General features: G+C 39.3%; 1 protein-coding gene across 1 annotated transcript; it reads left to right on the top strand.

The window, feature by feature from the left end:
* The first annotated feature begins 298 nt into the window (after window positions 1-298).
* On the top strand, window positions 299-19,845 carry LOC120572621. The gene is made up of 5 exons (XM_039821944.1): window positions 299-334; window positions 378-606; window positions 6,716-7,072; window positions 10,994-11,281; window positions 19,838-19,845. Exons 1-5 carry the CDS (start codon window positions 299-301, stop codon window positions 19,843-19,845), a joined length of 918 nt encoding a protein of 305 aa, XP_039677878.1.
* Window positions 19,846-20,552: the final 707 nt, after the last annotated feature.

Below are 20,552 nucleotides of genomic sequence, written 5' to 3'. Positions count from 1 at the left end.
CAGACTTTACACTCTAACATCTGGCAGGCAAAGCCCTCCTTTATCTTTGGGCGTGCACATTTTGCTAATCTTAAATCTGGGCTTCCTCCCTAGCCAGAGAAAGTCCACCGCAACCTGTAGTTAAATATTTTGGAGAGGTGACATCAGGCTACAAGTGGTCTCGGTATCTCTACGTACCTCCATACGTAGCCATGGAGGTCTTTAGAGATCCCGTGACTTTATTTATTACTATTGTTTGTTATTGTTTTTCAGAGCTGATTGTGGTACCAGTGCACCCTGGAGATGATAAACACTGGCCATGTCAGGCTGCTGGTTCCTCCATCAGAGCTGTAGAGTGGACCAGACCTGACCTGGAGCCATATCGCCCTCTTGTACAGAGATGGACACTTGAGACAGACAACCAGCATCCATCCTTTAAGGACAGGGTGGAGCTGGTGGACAGGAGACCTGAAGGACGGAGACGTGTCTTTAACTCTGAAGAATGTGAGCAGACACGACGGGAACATAATGAGGTCGAAGTTAAAACCGATGATTCAACACTTACAAAGAGAGACTCCAACTCTGAGCCAATCAGAATCATCCATCTGCAGATTACAGAGCCAGCAGGTGAGGTAGTCTCTCTCAGTGAGTGTTTCTGAGTATCAGGGTGTAGCTGCAGCTCCTCTAGGGTCTCCCATGATGAGTTGGTCCCAGAGAGAGAATCAGTTCAAATCATCTCAACATTTAGAGAATATTTTACTCCTGTAAAAGAACTGTAAGAAAAGTTACCTTAAACTTAAAGTCCTCAAGTAACAACACAATGACTCGAGAAATGTGCTTGGATAAAAGTAAAAAATAAGTCATTACAATGTTTAAGTCGGATATCTAAAATATAATTCTTCCTCTCCAGAAACAACATTTTAGATATCTGAAAACAGAATTATTACGGAGAAGAACCTCCATTTCATATACAGTTTAGTTGTTGCTAGTCATAATTATAATTTCAGATATCCAGAATGTTATTCTGAATATCTGATATACATTTTGACAAACGTAAAATTAGATAACTACAATTAGAATTATGACTAGAAGATAAGAGACTTCATTAATCCCACACACAGAATAACACAAATACACATTAAATCGATATCTGAAATTTGAAAGCCTTGAATGGAAAAAGTGACGTAATTTGTCCTAGGAAGAATTTAATAAGATATCACAATACTAAAAGTTAAACAGTTGCCGGACGTGATGTGATGGTGGATTAAACAATAGGAACAGCTGTTTTAACCATATATATATATATATATATATATATATATATATATATATATATATATATATATATATATATATATATGTATATGTGTGTTATATATATTATGTATATATATATGTGGTATATTATATATATATATATATGTGATGGAAACGCGATATGTATAACACATACGTATAACATTACTGTAGAATTAATATATATATATATGTATTATATTAGAATATATGGTATATTCAGGATACGGTTCGGGCACATTCTTAGCACACACATACATATATCATATATATATATGTGCGATATTATTACGGCATACTAATATGTTATATAAGCATTAAACGGTAATAATATATTTAACCATTACCATATATTATTAGTGCAACAATAATAGCATTATTATATACTCCTATATTATATATTATTTATATATATTATTATAGATACATATGTATATTATTATATGTGCATATACTACACCACATGCATATACTTTATTATCTATATATATTATGTACATAACAGTAAACAACACGAAAAAAAGCACAAAACAAAAAAACTGTACATACACATATATATACACATATGTTATGTACGCTTATATATGGGTATATATAATATATATATATATAGTGCGTATTCACGTGTATGCTATATATATATATTAGTATATATATATATTAGTAATATTATTATATGTTATATATATATTTATATATTATATATATTATATATTATTATTATATATATTATATATATGTGTATATATATATATGTATTACATATGACATATTAATATATATTATATATATATTATATGTTATATATTATTACTAGGGTCATATGAATCTATTGATAAACCAAATATATGAATATTTTTTTAAATGAGATATGGAATTAGACCATATGATATACCGATATAGTTCAAATGTGACCTTGCCTTATAGATATATATGCGTGAGGTTCTAAAACAAAAACCCCGCCATCTTGGAACAGGGGGCCGGGCAGCTCAGATCAACTAAAGATGCCGGACTTTTGTACTGCTTAATTATGTTCGATAGAGGAAATGAAAAGAACAAACCGCAATGGATAACATTTAACAGGTGACAATGTGTTTTATGATTATATATATATATATATATATATATATATATATATATATATATACATATATATATATATATATATATATATATATATATGTGTATATATGCCGCCTTCGACCAGCAATCTGAGCGTCGCGGCGTGGAGGCGGAGAGCCCCGCGGTTGCGGCCGCAGCGTCTCTTCCCCCGGCAAAAACACAGCTTCGCCCCGCTGTGGCGTGCCCCCGCTGATCCAGATCGGACCAGCCAAAGACAGAGTTGTGATCGGTAGGATCTTACACGTAGTCCAGGACCGAACTGTGTGCGTCATGGGCGGAAAGTTCCACTAAGTTTACGGGCGGCAGGCGGACGAGAGAGGCTACAGCGGGCAGCGGCACCGTCTGCGGCTGCAGGATCTGGAGCTCAGTGCCCGTTAAAATTACATGTAACGCTTAAATACATACAGAAATAAATAGTGGAGGAATGAGCCTGGACATTTCAGTCTGTTTAAACTTCACCTTGAAGCAGAAACACTTAGTTCAGAAGGGTGAAGTTTCGCGTTTGGACTCAGATCTGTGAACCGATCATAATAAATATTCTTTGTATTAACACATTAATTAGTTTCTTTGTTTTGTAGTCGATAGTTCATCTTTTAGTTTACTTAAGTGGAAGCAGTATCAAGTGGAAGAATGGGACTATAACCTAGGCTTACAGGCATGAGGCATTACATTTTAACAAAGTAGATTATATTAATATCTAAAGCTTAATTGACCTTTGGAACGAATCACAAATAGCCTATGGAGCTTTGATTTCAAAAAGTTACTCCTGTTATACAGTATTTAGGTTTACATTTTATTGTTATTTGAACAGCTGAGCATTTAATCATGAATCAGGTGAAGAAACCGGTTTATTATTTATTTGATTTTGCAACTGTTTCTATGAAACTACTTGTGACATGTCATATTTGATTTGGGCTTTGACTGAACATTTGCTCTCAATTCGGGAAAAAATATCGGGATATACATCGTATATCGATATTCAGCCAAAATATATCGGGATATGACTTTTGGTCCATATCGCCTTGCTCCTCTAATATATATATATATATATATATATATATATATATGTGTGTATATATATATATATATGTGTGTATATATATATATGTGTGTGTATATATATATATGTGTGTGTATATATATATATGTGTGTGTGTATATATATGTGTGTGTATATATATATGTGTGTGTATATATATATATATATATGTGTGTGTGTATATTTATATATGTATATATATATGTATATGTGTGTATATATACATATATATATATATATATATATATATGTATGTGTGTGTATGTATGTATGTATATATATATATATATATGTATATGTGTATGTATATATATATGTATATGTGTATGTGTGTATATATACACGACAGAAAAGGTCTGCAACATTGTTTTAGCCTGGGGGGGTTCTGCACAACATCTCACAGGAAAACTGGGTGCCATAAATGTAGAGATGGAGCCAGATGACCCGATGCCCAGAGAGCAGCACAGCCCCAACTGGGGGCTATACCAAGGAGACAGGATATTATTCCTCACTTTTAAAAGGTATAGCCTATAGTGTTATGTTTGGTAATGATATTCAATACAGGAAACATGACGATGCACAACATTTTTATTTATTATTCAGGTTTTTGTTTCTCTTGAACGTGAATGATTTATTTCTGCCATTGACCGAGTTATTTCGGCTTGTTTTTCCAGCCCCTCTGCTGTCAGGAGACAGGGTCGGGGTGGTGGTCCAGCAGGGGCGGAGGACACACGCTCTCCCTCAGCTGTTGTCTCGTTCTGACTCATGAAAAAAAAAACACGAGTAAAATAAAAGACACTGCATAAACTCCGCTACTGTGTGTTTATGTAAATATAGGTACACCATGTAGGCCTAATAGATTGCAATAGAAGCCTGTATATTACTATTAGGACTATATAATACATGTGTCAAGGGTGTATAAATTAAATGAACTTCAGCTGGAGTCCAATTTACTACGGCAACACTGTTGACCGCATCAGTGATCTCTTTCCATTCCGCATTCTTTCTACAGCCTTTAATACCAATTTTCAGGCTGCCAAAATGTACACACTTTAATGCAAATGAACCTGAGATATCAGGGTTTCAATCTCCACCTCTGAAAAGTGCCGCCTCTCAGCCAGATTACGTCTCGCCATGTCGTGAATTGTAGGGGCGAGGCCTCAAAACCGAGAATATATTGGGGCGTGATATTTAAATGACTATCGTTTCCAGCCGCTGCATTTATCAATGTACGACCGTTCTTACGCTCTGATTGGTGTGATACGAACGTTTCGTGAATCGCACGTGAAGCCTGTCGTAAGATGATTTCTGCACTCATATCTGCGCTGGTCTCTACGTCTGGTTGATAAATGAGGGCCAGTGTGGACTTGCGGTGCAGCATATAATCAGTTTAACAGGAGAAGGAGAATTCATCAGTTGATCACTTATCAGCAATGGTAGATCTGGCTCTTTTAGAAGACCTCTATGCATTGGTACAACAGTGCACCTGCAACATGGTTTTAGCCTGTGGGGTTCGGCCATAAATGTAGCGATGGAGCCAGATGACCCGATGCCCAGAGACCAGGGTCCAGCACAGCCCCAACTGGGGGCTATATGAAGGAGACAGGATATTATTCCTCGCTTTTAAAAGGTAGCCTATAGTGTTATGTGTGGCAATGATAGTCAATACAGGAAACATGACGATGCGCAACATTTTTATTTATTCTTCAGGTTTTCGTTCCTCTTTTTAAAGTGGCTTTAATGGCCTCAGGTGAACGATTTATTTCTGCCATTGACCGAGTTATTTCGGCTTGTTTTTCCAGAGCCCCTCTGCTGTCAGGAGACAGGGTCGGGGTGGTAGTCCAGCATGGAGGGGGGAGGACACGCACTCTCCCTCAGCTGTTGCCTCGTTCTGACTCGTGAAAAAAACACGAGTAAAATAAAAGACACCACTAGTGTGTTTATTTAAATCTAGGTACACCAATTAGGCCATTGGGGTCAAACTCAATTTCGCTAAGGGCCACACTGGAAAAAGAGAATCTCATCAAGGGCCAGACATGTATAGTTTATTGACGTGCTTTTATTTCATTGAAAAGTAAAATATATTTGACTCAATGATTGCATGTCTCATATATTCTTCTCACTCACAGTTTGGTCCACATAAAGCCCTGAAAAAGTCAGTAAAAAAGTTCCAAAGCCATCCTAGAATTTAGCAAATTGAGCAAAACAATGATTATATTTTCTAAGGATGCTACCACACAGCTGACTCACAACAAAGCTCTTTCACAGCCTGAATATTAAAACTCTGATTCTGGAGGAATTTGAGTCTCAAAGTCGGCAAATTTGCCAAATTCTGCTTTGAGTATCAACTAAGTTGAAAAACAGTTTCCCATGTTTTTGGTTTGGTGCACAGCTAGGTGGGCCAAAATATATTGTGAATCTAGTTTGATATGCGGGCCGGATCAGAATTTGCGAGGGGCCGGATGTGGCCCGCGACCCTTGAGTTTGACACATGTGATGTAGGCCTAGAGAGATAAGCCTGTATTACTATTAGGACTATAGAATACATATGTCAAGGATGTATAAATAGGCTAAACTTCAGCTGGAGTACGATTTACTACGGCAACACTGTTGACCGCATCAGTGATCTCTTTCCATTCCCCATTCTTTCTACAGCCTTTAATACCAGTTTTCAGGCTGCCAAAATGTACACACGTTAGTACAAATGAAGCTGAGATATCAGGGTTTCAATCTCCACCTCTTCTCAGCCGGATTACGTCTCGCCATGTCGTGAATTGTAGGGGCGAGGCCTCAAAACCCAGAATATATCGGGGCGTGATATTTAAATGACTATCGTTTCCAGCCGCTGCATTTATCAATGTACGACCGTTCTTACGCTCTGATTGGTGTGATACGAACGTTTCGTGAATCGCACGTGAAGCCTGATGATTTCTGCGCTCATATCTGCGCTGGTTTCTACGTCTGATTGATAAATGAGGGGCCTGGTGTCTGTCGTTCTGTAGTATTTTAGAGACGGTGACTGAGAAAGAGATGAGATCAAATCAGCTCTTCAAATCTAAGGACATGAAGACATGTAGATAGTTAGACTTGAACTATTGATTAGAACAGCTGTTGACCTCGTGGTAATAAAGTCCTGTGATATCTCTGCAGTTGGGACAGATCAGTGAACGTCTCCATCAGGTGAGACTCTACAGAGACCTTCTGCAGGGACACACCTGGAGACAACTGTTGGAACAACATGACTTCTTATTATTAATAGTAGTTTCTATTGTTTTTCAGACTTACCTGTGGTAACAGTGCACCCTGGAGATAATGTCATTCTGCCATGTTGGGCTGCTGATTCCTTCATCATAGCTGCAGAATGGAGCAGACCTGACCTGGAGCAAGAGTATGTCCTTTTCTACAGAGATGGACACCTGGATCCAACCTATCAGCATCCATCCTTTAAGGACAGGGTGGAGCTGGTGGACAGACATCTGAAGGACGGAGACGTGTCTTTAATTCTGAAGAATGTGAGCAGCATCGACACTGGAACATACGAGTGTCGAGTTGAACCGGGTGGTTCCAGACGTAGAAAGAGAGCCATCATCGACTCCGAGCCAATCAGAATCGTCCGTCTGCAGGTTACAGAGCCAGGTGAGTGCGTTTCTGTGTTGTTGTTTTTTTTTTTCTATTATTTTTAAGATACATTTTTTTATATTTTTGAACTAACAAACACGATTGAACAAGAACAACAACCCTCTCCCACCCCCCACCCTCTGCGGTCTCGAGGAAAGAAAAACTAATAAACAGAAATCACACCTTGCCTAGTCGCTCTCCTCTACTTCTTGTGATGCTGAGGTCATTAGGACTGATACTTGTGCTGCAGCATTTCTCCATAGGTCTATAGCCGATGACTTGGCTTTGTTAATCCTTTCTGTAGAGAGCTCCAGAAAATACGCCAACCACTCTTTTATACAAAGCGAGTGGGGGAGGAGCCAGCGCTGAGCTATAATTTTCTTGGTTGCGGTTGAGCCGGCTAGCCAAATTTTCTTCTTTCTCCCAAGCAGGTGTAATTTAGAGTCGTCATTAAGTAACAAAGCGAATCGGGTCAGTAGGAATTCGACATCCTATCACATCAGATATTATTGATGTTGTTTTATTCCAGAACTCCTGCAGCTGTTCACACTCCCAGACCATGTTCACACTCCCAGACCATGTTCACACCCACACTCCCAGACCATGTTCACACTCCCAGACCATGTTCACACTCCCAGACCATGTTCACACTCCCAGACCATGTTCACACCCACACTCCCAGACCATGTTCACATTCCCAGACCATGTTCACACTCCCAGACCATGTTCACACCCACACTCCCAGACCATGTTCACATTCCCAGACCATGTTCACACTCCCAGACCATGTTCACACCCACACTCCCAGACCATGTTCACATTCCCAGACCATGTTCACATTCCCAGACCATGTTCACACTCCCAGACCATGTTCACACTCCCAGACCATGTTCACATTCCCAGACCATGTTCACACTCCCAGACCATGTTCACACCCACACTCCCAGACCATGTTCACATTCCCAGACCATGTTCACACTCCCAGACCATGTTCATACTCCCAGATCATGTGTAGGAAAGTTCCAGTTTGTTCAGGTTGGCAGAACGTGCAATAGGGAGTGGAAATGGCTTTAGAGACGTATGTCTTCTGAGGAGTCCAGTATGTCCTATGGCATATGTTGAAGTGGATCTGCTGGTGATTTGGGTTCTTGGAACAGTGGGAAATGTTGTCCCAAACTGTCTCCCAATTTATTACGTTCCCCTCCGGGCTCAGCTCTCGCTCCCATTTCTTTACTACTGGGAGTTCTCCTACGGATACTTGCATCAGTTTAGACACTAATCCTCTCACAGAAGAATCAATAAGCCATTTAATGACTGGGTGTGTCTCAAGACTGTTCCCCCATGGTACTCCATAACATTTTTAGGGGCTGACCTTAAGTGAAGATAAAGGAAGAAGGATGTCCTATGGACCTCAAAGCTAGCTCTCAGGTCTTCAAAACTAAACATACCTTCATCATTGAATAACTGGTCTAGAGTATAAATACCTCTGTCACTCCACTGGTTACAAGTAAAGGGTTTGTTACCAGACATTAGGTGCATGTTGAGGACTCCCTTGAAAAAGAGGTTTTTAATCTCAATGGGACTTTTCTGGTTAAATAAAGGTAAAATAAAAAAAAAAAAAATTAAAATGTGCCAAACTGGGGTGTTCGAATGCCACTTATTGGTGTATCGTAGGTGCTCCTCGACCTGTTTAAAGCTGGTCAGTGTGTTGGTGATAATAGGGCCATAGGCTAGCATACACTTTTTTTGGACACACTCCTGTAAAGGCAAGGTCTTGCAGTCTTAGACTTCCAGTGAGGTTTTGCTCTATTTCTCTCCATGGGACTGTAGATGAGGGGTCCATCCACACTCTGAGGTCCCGTAGCTGAAAGGCTCTGTGATACATTTTAAGGTTGGGGAGGGCCAGGCCTCCCGTGTTTGAGGTACATTGAAAGGTAGAGTATTTTAGCCTAGGTTGTTTATTATTCCAAATATATTTCCGAATTACGGTATCAATTTTCTTCCAGAAATTTATCGTTGGGGGTAAGGGGATCATTGTACTCCAGAAATTCACACGAGGAACTATGTTCATTTTAACCACAGCAATCCTGGAGCGTAGCGATGCCGGCAGCGCAGACCAATTGGCCAGTACTCAGTATTGATTGATATAAACTCTGCCAGCTTGGCTCTAAACTCCTTCTCAAACACTGTGTTTTGGAGAATGGAATTATTAAGTATCAATCTCCTAGATCTTTCTCCTAACATATCACAACAGAATGTGGTTATTAGCGCATTGTGGTCAGACAGAATTGCTGGCTCTATTGCTATCGTGTGGAACATTGCCTTAATCTCAATGGAGCACAAAAAATAATCAATGCGGGAGTGAGTGAAGTGATGTGTGGAAAAGAAGGTGTAATCCTTGCTAGTAGGATTGTGCATCCTCCATATGTCTGTAAAATGGTGGGATTCCACAACTGCATTAAACATGTCCGATATGCATTTTTGGGCTTTCATGTGATTGACCCCTGATCTATCCTGATTTAAATCTAGTACCGCATTCATGTCTTCCCCTATAATAAGTGAGTTTTCATTGAGAGAAAGCCACTCATTGGTTAGGCAGAGGGAAAAAGCTTTCATCATATGTAGCCGGTGCATACACCGAGACAAAGGCTGTTTTCCTACTCCTTATCGTGGTACATATATAAGATATCCTGCCTGATAAGTCTTTACTACTTTTGTCTACGGTAAGTGCAGATTTCCCGCGACAGCAACACGATGGAGCCCTTGGTTTTGGTGTCGTCACCAGATGAGGTAGCAACCTTAAAGTATTTATTTGTAGACGATTTACATCTCTTTTACCTAAGTGTGACTCTTATAATATAAGCGCCATGTCTATATTTTTCCTTCTTAAATATTCCAGGAATTTAGCTGGTTTGATCGGCCCGTTTAGCCCCCTGATGTTAACTGAGAGGATTGAAAGCTCAGCCATCTTCAAAATTTAAACGCATACGCGTCTCGAGTACCCTACCGGATTTTGCTGACAAATCTGTAGCAAAGGCTGAACTGTTAGCTCTGAGCAAGGTGTGACAAAAACATAACCAGTAGAGATGCACCGATTACAACTTTTTAGACCGATTCCGATTTTCTTTGAGTTAGTCCGGCCGATACCAATTTTAGCTTATTCCGATTTCATTTTTTCTAACCACTTTACAGCACACGCACATATTTATTTTCTATCTTTTCTTTAATAGAACATGTGTTGAACAGATAATGGATCACTATAAAACAGAACTATATAAATGACTCCTGGTGTGGGACATGCACACACATCTAAAGAGCAACGTTAGAACCATTTCCTTCTTTTCACATCTAATATCACACTAAAGAAATGTGATTCTGGTTCTTGGTGTGGTCCCTCCACGCCCTGCTGTCTCCTTGCAGGTGTTGCATATTGTAAACTTGTTATCTTCTGACCACACGCTGAAGAATCTCCAAACAGCTGACATGCTGCAGGTTAACTCACCAGGTTCCCTACATGTGGGAGAATAGCGCCAACACACAGCGGGAAAGTTGAGAGGAAGGGAAAAAGAAACCGTGTGCCGTGGCGTCTGTGCCGTGGCGTCCGTGCTGTGCGTGCGTCCTTGAGAACTGTAACTCTATAACTTCTGTTGTCAGTTCATTGTAGCGTTGACCGCCATGAAATCACCATATGTCAGACTGACCTGCCGGTCGTCTTCATGGCCGAGCACGTGAAAACCGGCCAATTCCGGTCACCGGCCGCTCTATCGGTGCATCTCTGACAAAAAGTAAAATAAATCCCCTAACCCTCTGAGACCGCAGACCCCCCTGTGAGTTTTTCTGAGTATCAGGTTGTAGCTGCAGTTTCTAACATCAGAGAGGATGAAAGCTGCTCCACTATCCACACATCTACTGACTCATATGTTTTATTTTCATCTTCAGGTTCCGATGATAGAAACCTCTCTCCTCTAGGACTATACAATGGACTGGCAGCAGGTGTTCTGGTTCTTGTAGCTGCTGCAGTGGGTGGTGTCCTGATGTTTAAAAGATGTAAGAAGAGACCAGGAGAACCTGCTGCTGATGAAGGATCTGGCGATCTGACAACTCATAGAGAGTTTTACACAGGCCAGCTGACAGTCTTGCCTGGGCCCGGGACGAGATCTTTAGATGGGCCCCCCCCCCCCTCCCCCTCGCGGCCAGATCTCTCAGTTCTGGGTCCCCCCCCCTACTGTGGGCCCGGGACAACAGACCCGTTTGTCCCCCCCTATCGGCGGACCAGGTTTTACATATATACAGATGAGTAGGGCTGAAACTATTCCTCGAATAATTTGATTACAAAAAATCCTCGATGCAAAATGAGTTGCCTCGAAGCTTCGTTAAATCAATGTTACCAACGTTGTATCGCTGACGAACGGTGTTTCCGCACGGAGCATTATTACTGTCGCACATTATTACAGGCTCAGTCTGCTGCTGGCAACTAATAGTAATAGTAAATAGTAAACTAATAGTATAAGTGTAACAGAGTTGTGTGACATTATAATCAAATATATAAATGAAAATAGGTTGGGTATAACTAATATTTACACATAGGCCTACTATATATACAGATCAGTCTCAAGTTGAAACTTGTAGTTCTGAAAGTTAAGTTAACTTAATGTAATGTTTGTGTGTTTAATGCATGCCTTAGTTTGAGGTTGATATTATAAAAAAAAAAGATTCTTTAAAAACAATGTAAAATGGCACTTAAAATTATCTGATTAATCGATCGATAAAGTGCTAGATTAATCAATTACAAAAAGAATCGATAGCTGCAGCCATACAGATGAGTAAGGATGTCGATCAAATTAAGTCACAATCTTGGATATCAAATAAAAAATGGAATCGCTGATACCGCCACGTCCCCAAGTCACGTCTGGTCGGGTTCAGAAACACGTTTCGGTGAACTATTTTAGTAAAATAGATGGTATATCACATTTCTTGTATCCATAGATATAGAACAATGGATAGGACATGTAATTCATACTTGCCATTCCAGGATCGAACCACTTGGCGACCCTTGGTTTTAATTTTAACTTTAAGAGCTAGCAAGCAGTCGCCAATAACTGACATCTCAGCCGGTCTGTTAACGGTTACTAGGTAACTTAACTAACTTTTCTGTATTTAAAGTTAAAAAAAAAGAAGAGAAAAACCACTCTATCTACTCCTACTGACGTGTGGAAAGTGATGGCAGCTTCCTGGGTCTCTTCGGTCCTTCTGGTAAAGCAGTTAGGTGCTACACAGCTGATAACCATACTTGCTGCCATAGGGGGACAGTTAAGCCATAAGTTATGACGTCATGTCATATCTATTGTTCTATATCTATTGTTGTATCTCTCTCTCTCTCTCTCTCTCTCTCTCTCTCTCGTCCTTGGTGCACACCCTGCTGTGGTCATAAACTGCAATTCACTTTATTAGAACAAAAATTATTTTTTTAAAGATTTTTGCATATGGCCTGTGGAGGCCTCATCTCTTTTGCACTTTTTGTTTACAAATGTCCTAACTGGCACTCTTTATGTCTGAGCCTAATGTTTAATATTTTTGTGCCATTTTGTTTACATCCATTTTATTTTGGTTGTGTTTGGTTTTTAATTTCCATTGTATTTATTGTTTTTCGTTGTTTTGTTCACTTATTGTGGATATTTAAAATGTCTTCCGGTTCCAGTGTTAAATATTCTTTAGCCATAAAAGTGTATTGATCTTTGAAAAGGTGTACCTACATTATTATTGTGCCATTATCATTATATTAGATGAAAATGGTCTCAGAACGACAATTTTATTGTATATCGCAATCATTCCTGGGACAATTCATCTACCAGCAAAATGTGTTATCGTGACAGGCCTATAACTTATTTACATTTATCTGATACAAATATTGCTAATGTTTGCTAGGTACACAGCTGCTTGTCAGCCAGGATGTGTCATATCTCTGTATGTGTTCTTTATGTTTCACTTTCTGCACTTTAAAGCTATTTTTTATGTTGCACAGCACTTTATTTCATCTCTTGAGTTTTATTCTGTAAATAAATATTACAATTTTACAATTTAAAAACGTTTCCTATTTTATTTTTTTATGTTTTTAAGTGGTTGTTGTGGATCAATGCCCCCAATTTGGGGCCCGCAGGCCAAGTTTAGCCCGTCATTACATTTGACATGTGCGTTCTTATTCCCCTCTTATTTTTAAATTGCTGTAAAATCCTAACCATGATAACGACAAAACGTACATTTTGTACAGCTCAAAAGAACTTAATCAGAGTTTTACGGTGATGCAAGGCACAGTCCTTCCATATTATATCCCATCAAATCTGGAGCAGGACAAGTTAAAACCCTCTCCTTGATTTCATGTTGTTTATGGAGAAGGAGAACCAGGAAATGAGTCGGGGGGGGGAATGCAACGCTACCAAGCCACGGCCGAGTGCTGTAACATGTAGTTACATGTGTTGAGAGGTGACATCAGGCTGCAGCGTAGTCTCAGTATCTCCACGTACCTCCATACGTAGCCACGGAGTAGATTTAACTCAGAAACATGAAATGGTCTTTTAGGGGTGAGAGACCCTGGCTATGAAAGAGATCAGATCTAATATTAAACAACATTTCCTGAAGGATTAGACCTGAACTATTGATGAGTCATGTCAACATGTATCTCAGTGAAATCAGTGGATGAAATAATAATGATCAGAGACATGATGGAAGTTAATGAGTTTTAATATTCAGATACCTTAAATTTGCCTTAAACTGCTTTACTCTATAAATACTTTATATTTGGTTACTTTGTATATTCATTGTTGTGTGTTTTTTATTCTTTGAACATAAATAAAGCCTCTCCAAATATCAACCTCATATTGCGCGTGTGTTATATTAATATATTAATATTGTAAATGAATTGAGGAGGATTAGAGACTGGGGGAAGGATGTGATCCAGGGGTGATGAGGTCGGTGATATTACCCAACCTCAGCCTGGGGGGCTGTGAGAGGAGAGAGTCTGGGAGGTTTTATAACAACGCTCAAACTCCTTTTACTTTAAATACATAAAACATAATGACTCCATATTTGATAGTTCAGATCAAAGTCAAATGTAAGTCAGTTCAAATGTTCTTTCATTAATAAAGGCAGATTGTTATAATGTCGACACGTTTTTATGTTTGATATGGATGGTAATCTGGTGAGTCGGTGATTAATATGTATGAGAACCAACACATATATACTGTATTCATATATATGTGCATTAATTTACATTTAATATACACAACCTATTTTAATCATGCAATACATACTGTTAATGTAGATATTTAATGTTAACAGTAGACTGGCTTTACAGACACACACACACACACACCCACACACACACACACACACCGAACTAAACTTTTACTGTATTACACCATTACTGTTCTGCTAATCAAATACTGTAACAAAAACACTAACAGAACTGAAAGAAACTAGTTTACTGTAAATACTGTGAAGGTTTTACTGTAGTACACACATCACTAATCTACATCAAGTCTCTCTTCTGGTTCTCGTCCACATCACAACGTATGTTTTCATACTTCCTGCACCTTGGAATCGCAGCCTGCCATTGGTCAGCAGTGATGTCATCACAGGCCTCATCCACACTGTTTTCCTATTGGACAACAAGCTTCAATGGGACTCATGGACTGATCTTTGGCACTAAGACACAGCAAAGAATGGACTTTTTAAAGAAACTGAAGGTTTTTAACCCTTGTGTTGTCTTCCCCGTCGACTATGATGCAACTTTTAGTTTTTCTGGATCAAAATGTAAAAATAAATTCCAACATTTTGGCCGTCGTTTTCCACACTTTTGTCCTTTTTTGAAGTTTTTGTCACTTTTCCGGACGTTTATGAAGATTATCCGGACGTTTTTGTCAACTTTTTTCAGTGCTTTTTTGACATTTTTTCCTACATTTTTCAACATTCTGTTATACATTTTTCTTTACGTGCTATCAAATTGAATAAAACACCCAAATTCAATGAAAGTAGTGAACTGATCATATACTTAACTTGTGAAGAGCGTCGTATGGAACCATCCACGTTATTTTGGTGTAAAATTTGGTTGAAAGAAACAATAATTTCTGATATAGAAACTTTTTGAAAATGGCTCAGGACGGTTAATGTCAATAACAAAATGCTCCAAATGTTTTATACTGCTTTTATTTAAGGTGGTTTAACTTGCTGTATTATTATTTATTATTATATATTATTATCTGCTGGTTCTGTAATGCCTCTGAGTCTCAGAAAAAGACAATCAGAAAAACAGTTAAAACTGCCAGTAAGTTACTGTGGATAACACTAGTGAGCATTAAACACATTTACAAAGACAGAGTGGTGAGAGAGGCCAATAACATTGTACGTGACTACACATTGTTGGAGATGTTACTGTAAATGGACTGCAGTTCTATAGGTCTTTTTTAATCTTAATGACTACTCAAAGAGCTTTACACACTATTCACACACTGATGTCTTGTCCGAGGACACTTGGACATGTAGCCTGCAGGGCCCTGTGACCTTCCAGGTGGTAGATGACCACTCTACCAGCTGAGCTGCCCCCGAGCTCTTTGCTATGACAACTTGACATTAACTAAAATAACATAAAAAAATATGCATAACAGCCTAATTATCAAACTTGGTTTTGATTATTGTCTGTCATGAGAGCATGTTAATTTTGTCAATAACATTTGTCCTTGACCTCAGGTAAAGTGAAACTATTTGGACTTTTCCTGAAGATGATATAAATGTTATAAGACTTGTTTGACCACAGTGAATCCAGTACCGATGGGATTTACCAGTTTTGCAAGGAGCCAAACCCAGAAAGAAAACCGTCTCTGTCAGTCTCAGAGGCCCGGTTTACTTAGAGGTCCGTTAACCATTAACCAGCGGATTTTGGTGCACTTCCTGGGAGCCTGGGATGGGTAAACCAACACAAAACCTAAACCTGATGTTTGACATTAAAAAGCAGAAATAAGCTATTAAATTGAATAAAACACGGAAATTTCAATGAAAGTAGTGTACTGATCCTTCATTTAACTTGAGAAGAGCGTTAAATGGAACCATCCGTGTTAACTTTTGGCAATTTGGTTGAAAGAAACCCACATTTCTGATATAGACACTTTTTGAAAATGGGGTTAAATTTGACCTGAAGACAAGAGGAGGGATAAACAGATTGGTCCTAGACAGCTGGTTAAAGAGTCTGGAGGTGAACAGTTAGAGTCACTCTGAGTCCAGCAGAGGGCAGCGTGGACCAGGGAGACCTTCAGATCTGTTCACATTAGTCTTATCAGACCTGTTGCAGTGAGCCCAGTTGGTCCGGGCCTTTCAACGAGTTTAAGGTGACTTCATGACAGAGACCCCCCCCCCACCCCCACCGTCTCCGGTAAACCAACCTGTCTACCGACCCCTCTCTAGTAGCCTCCACTAATAGAGGGAACAGTGTCGGGAGACAAAGAAGACTGCCTGTCGTAATAACAATATATGTTACGCCAGCGTCATGTTTTCAGGGGGGGGGGGTGTAACATTAACTTTATTCAACACCGCTGAGAGACTTTCTTCTGGGCTTTTTGGGGTTCGGCCTAATACCGAATCCACTGGTTGAGTGGATTCGGTTCTGGCCGAACCCCAAAAAGTGGTTCTGGCGAATCGTCAGTAACACAGAAACACAGAAACACTTTTGGGCTAACTCGGGAACATTTACATTGTTTTAAATTGAAACAATGTAAATGAAATGGGACAGTGAGCATTAATCAACATTGTTGATTAATGCTCACTGTCCCCTTTCAAAAATAAAGAAATTGAAAAAAAAATTGAACATGAATGAAGTCAACAACGTCCACAGCCTCTAAATTAGTTAAAGTGGCATCATTTGTGTCTCTCTCTCTTTCTGTCACTGTCTCTCTCTCTCTCTTTTTGTCTCTCTCTCTCTGTCTCTCTCTCTCTCTTTCTGTCTCTCTCTCTCTCTCTCTCCCTCTGCTCTGTCTCTCTCTCTCTCTCTCTCTGTCTGTGTCTCTGTCTCTGTCTGTCTCTCTGTCTGTGTCTCTGTCTGTCTCTCCCTCCCTCTGCTCTGTCTCTCTCTCTCTCTCCCTCTGCTCTGTCTCTGTCTCTCCCTCCCTCTGCTCTGCTCTCTCTCTCTCTCTCTCTCTCTCTCTCTCTCTCTCTCTCTCTCTCTTTACTGTCCATTCAACTAAGGTCATCATTATGTTGAATTTAGCTAAAAAAGACACAGTAACCAAATACCAATAAGAGAGGACTGATCCCAGGTCAGATCTACTGGTTGGAGGCCTATTTAAGGAGCTCCTACCTCATTAGCATATGGACACAGAAATACAGAACTAAATAGAAATGTAAAAATATATTTAAAGCATTTATTTATTTATTCTTTTATTTATTTGTACATTAATTTACACATTTATGTATTTACTTCTGCATTTGTTTATTTATTAATAACTGATCTTTGGAGCCAGCAGCAGCTGTAGAGATGATTCATCCATTTGAAATGTTGGTCATGTGAGATCAGATCATAACTTCTACCAGACACACACAGAGAGAGGACAGCCCTCCTCCTTCCTCTTCTCTACCAAAAACACACAGAGAGGACAGCCCTCCTCCTTCCTCTTCTCTACCAAAAACACACACAGAGGACAGCCCTCCTCCTTCCTCTTCTCTACCAAAAACACACACAGAGGACAGCCCTCCTCCTTCTTCTTCTCTACCAAAAACACAGAGAGAGGACAGCCCTCCTCCTTCTTCTTCTCTACCAAAAACACACAGAGAGGACAGCCCTCCTCCTTCTTCTTCTCTACCAAAAACACACAGAGAGGACAGCCCTCCTCCTTCTTCTTCTCTACCAAAAACACACAGAGAGGACAGCCCTCCTCCTTCCTCTTCTCTACCAAAAACACACAGAGAGGACAGCCCTCCTCCTTCTTCTTCTCTACCAAAAACACAGAGAGAGGACAGCCCTCCTCCTTCTTCTTCTCTACCAAAAACACAGAGAGAGGACAGCCCTCCTCCTTCTTCTTCTCTACCAAAAACACACAGAGAGGACAGCCCTCCTCCTTCTTCTTCTCTACCAAAAACACACAGAGAGGACAGCCTTATAATATACTGTAAATATGTTTTATTGTTGTTTATCTGGCGGCTGCACATGCTCAGTGTAGACAGCTGGTTGAAAGAGTTAGCAGGAACACTGTGAGTCCAGCAGAGGACCACGTGGACCGTGACCCAAGAGAGTGTTTATGTGGTGCAGTTGGGCAGCTTAGCTCAGGCTGTTCAGGTCCAGCCACTCCCACATCACACCAGTTCACAGAGCAAAGATTCTAACTACAGAGCAGCAGCGTGGTGGAGAAACAGATCAGAGATGGAGAGAACAGGGAAGGAGAGAAAGATGAGAGGTTACACTCTCTCAGCTCTCATGGCTCCATTAATGCTCCTGTTGTTCCTTCTGTCTGCAGCAGCTTCTGGTAAATATCAGACTTTATTATGAAAAGATTCATTCATAGACTTTATTTTATGTATTTATGATTTTAATTAGTCTTATAGAAAGATGTCTTGTTAAGAGAAAATGTAAATGTGTTTAAAACAGATACATTGATGGATTTATATTTATAATACATTTCAGTTTCTATTGATAATGAGACTGGATTTATGAAAGTGTGAATAATGTTTAACTAACATTGACGGTTTTACATGGAATAGTTCAATGTTAGGATTTTATGTATAAATATTATGTAACATATTTTAATGTATTAGACAGTATTGGTTTTGTGATAAATAAGTTCAGTTCAGTTCAATTTTATTTATATAGCACGTTTAAAAACATCCTCAGTTGATCAAAGTGCTTAACAAGCTCCAAAAAGCAACGAGACAATAAACACAAACAAGGCACAATGTACAATACAAAATAAGTGACAGTAGAAAAAGAATAAGGTCAATAAGGTCAAGATATCAAAGCTCACGTTGAATTGAAAGCCGATGAATAATAGTGGGTCTTAAGCATGGACTTGAACGTTTCAACGGTCCGAGCTGTTCTTACATGACTAGGTAAACTATTCCGAGGTTAGGAGCAGCCAATGAAGAGGCTTGGTCGAGGATCATCTGATTGGACGACCTCACTGCTTTGACAGGTGTGTGGACATGTAAGAGCTCCGATAAATAAGAAGGTGACAACCCATTTAAGATCTTAAAAACAATTAATACAATTTTAAATTCAATCCTGAACAAACAGGAAGCCAGTTAAGAGGAGAGTGGCCAAAACCGGTGTAATGTGGTCACGCTTTTAAATAAATAAGTGTTGTATTCAACTTTTTCAGCTAAAAGTGTGATCTTATGTTTGACCAACTGCATGATACATGAATACAGGAAGGGTGGGGGAGAGAGAGAGAGAAGAAGGGGAGGGAACCAGAAGAAGGGGGAGGGACAGACAGAGAGAGAGAGGGAGAGAGAGAGAGAGGGAGAGAGAGAGAGAACGAGCAGGAGGGAGGGTATGGACTATTGCAGTTTCAACATTTAAAGGAACCACATATCTGTAATATCCAGTTATATATCCATAGCATTTTCCGGGTCAATATGATATTCTCACTAGTCAGAATGGTAACTAAAGATATCCACAACTTTGATTGTAGTTAAAACTTCAAAATATTGAATATCTGAAATACATTTTGTTCAAATGTCATTTCAAATAACTCCAGGTAGAAAGATGACAGGAATCTGTGTATCTGATGTCTGAATGTGTGACACCAGGTGACTGAATGATATTGAACTCTTCTAACTCTAAGTGGTGCTGTATGAACTGGACTGCTTGTTGATTGGCCGTGCTGGACTCTACAGACTCCCTGCCTGGGATATGATTTGTTTATGTATCTATGTTGTTGTTGTGTGTATGTGTACTTGTATGTGTTGTTTGTAACTGCAAATGTTTTCAATAAATGAATTGAGAAAAATAAAAATAAAAACCCAGGCGGACCCAGGGCCCGTCAGCTGATCTAACAGCTGATTGATTCAGAATCAACTCAACATGATGACGTTTTATATCAAATGTTTTTATTGATTTTGAATCGGAGGGATTTTAACTGTTATTTGTCTGATTTAAAGTCTTATTGTGAACAGAACACATGTTGTGTGACTGATAGTGATGTTTAGAAGTCAGAGAGACTAAATCTGATCAGATTACAGATCATCTACAGTCTGTTGGTAATTAAAATCAGCAACAGATCACATGTAGAGCATTCTGACAGCTACTCTGTTATAATAAGAACCACTGGAGACTGTGTACCAGCTGATATATATATATATATATATATATATATATATATATATATACAGTACAGGCCAAAAGTTTGGACACACCTTCTAATTCAATGTGTTTCTTTATTTTCATAACTATTTACAATGTAGATTCTCACTGAAGGCATCAAAACTATGAATGAACACATATGGAATTATGTACTTAACAAAA

The sequence above is a fragment of the Perca fluviatilis genome, chromosome 14, assembly GCF_010015445.1.
Source record: "Perca fluviatilis chromosome 14, GENO_Pfluv_1.0, whole genome shotgun sequence".
In the NCBI taxonomy this organism is placed as follows: Eukaryota; Metazoa; Chordata; class Actinopteri; order Perciformes; family Percidae; genus Perca; species Perca fluviatilis.
Note: the sequence above shows the minus strand (reverse complement) of the source record. Positions and strands in the feature narration are given on the sequence as shown.

What these genes read in the sequence shown, in the direction of transcription:
- LOC120572621 (XM_039821944.1), top strand. Translation starts at nt 299, where the DNA reads ATGTCAGGCTGCTGGTTCCTCCATCAGAGCTGTAGA. An exon ending in GCAGATTACAGAGCCAGCAG is followed by an intron (nt 607 to 6,715) that starts GTGAGGTAGTCT and finishes ATTGTTTTTCAG; the next exon opens with ACTTACCTGTGGTAACAGTG. An exon ending in TCTGCAGGTTACAGAGCCAG is followed by an intron (nt 7,073 to 10,993) that starts GTGAGTGCGTTT and finishes TTTCATCTTCAG; the next exon opens with GTTCCGATGATAGAAACCTC.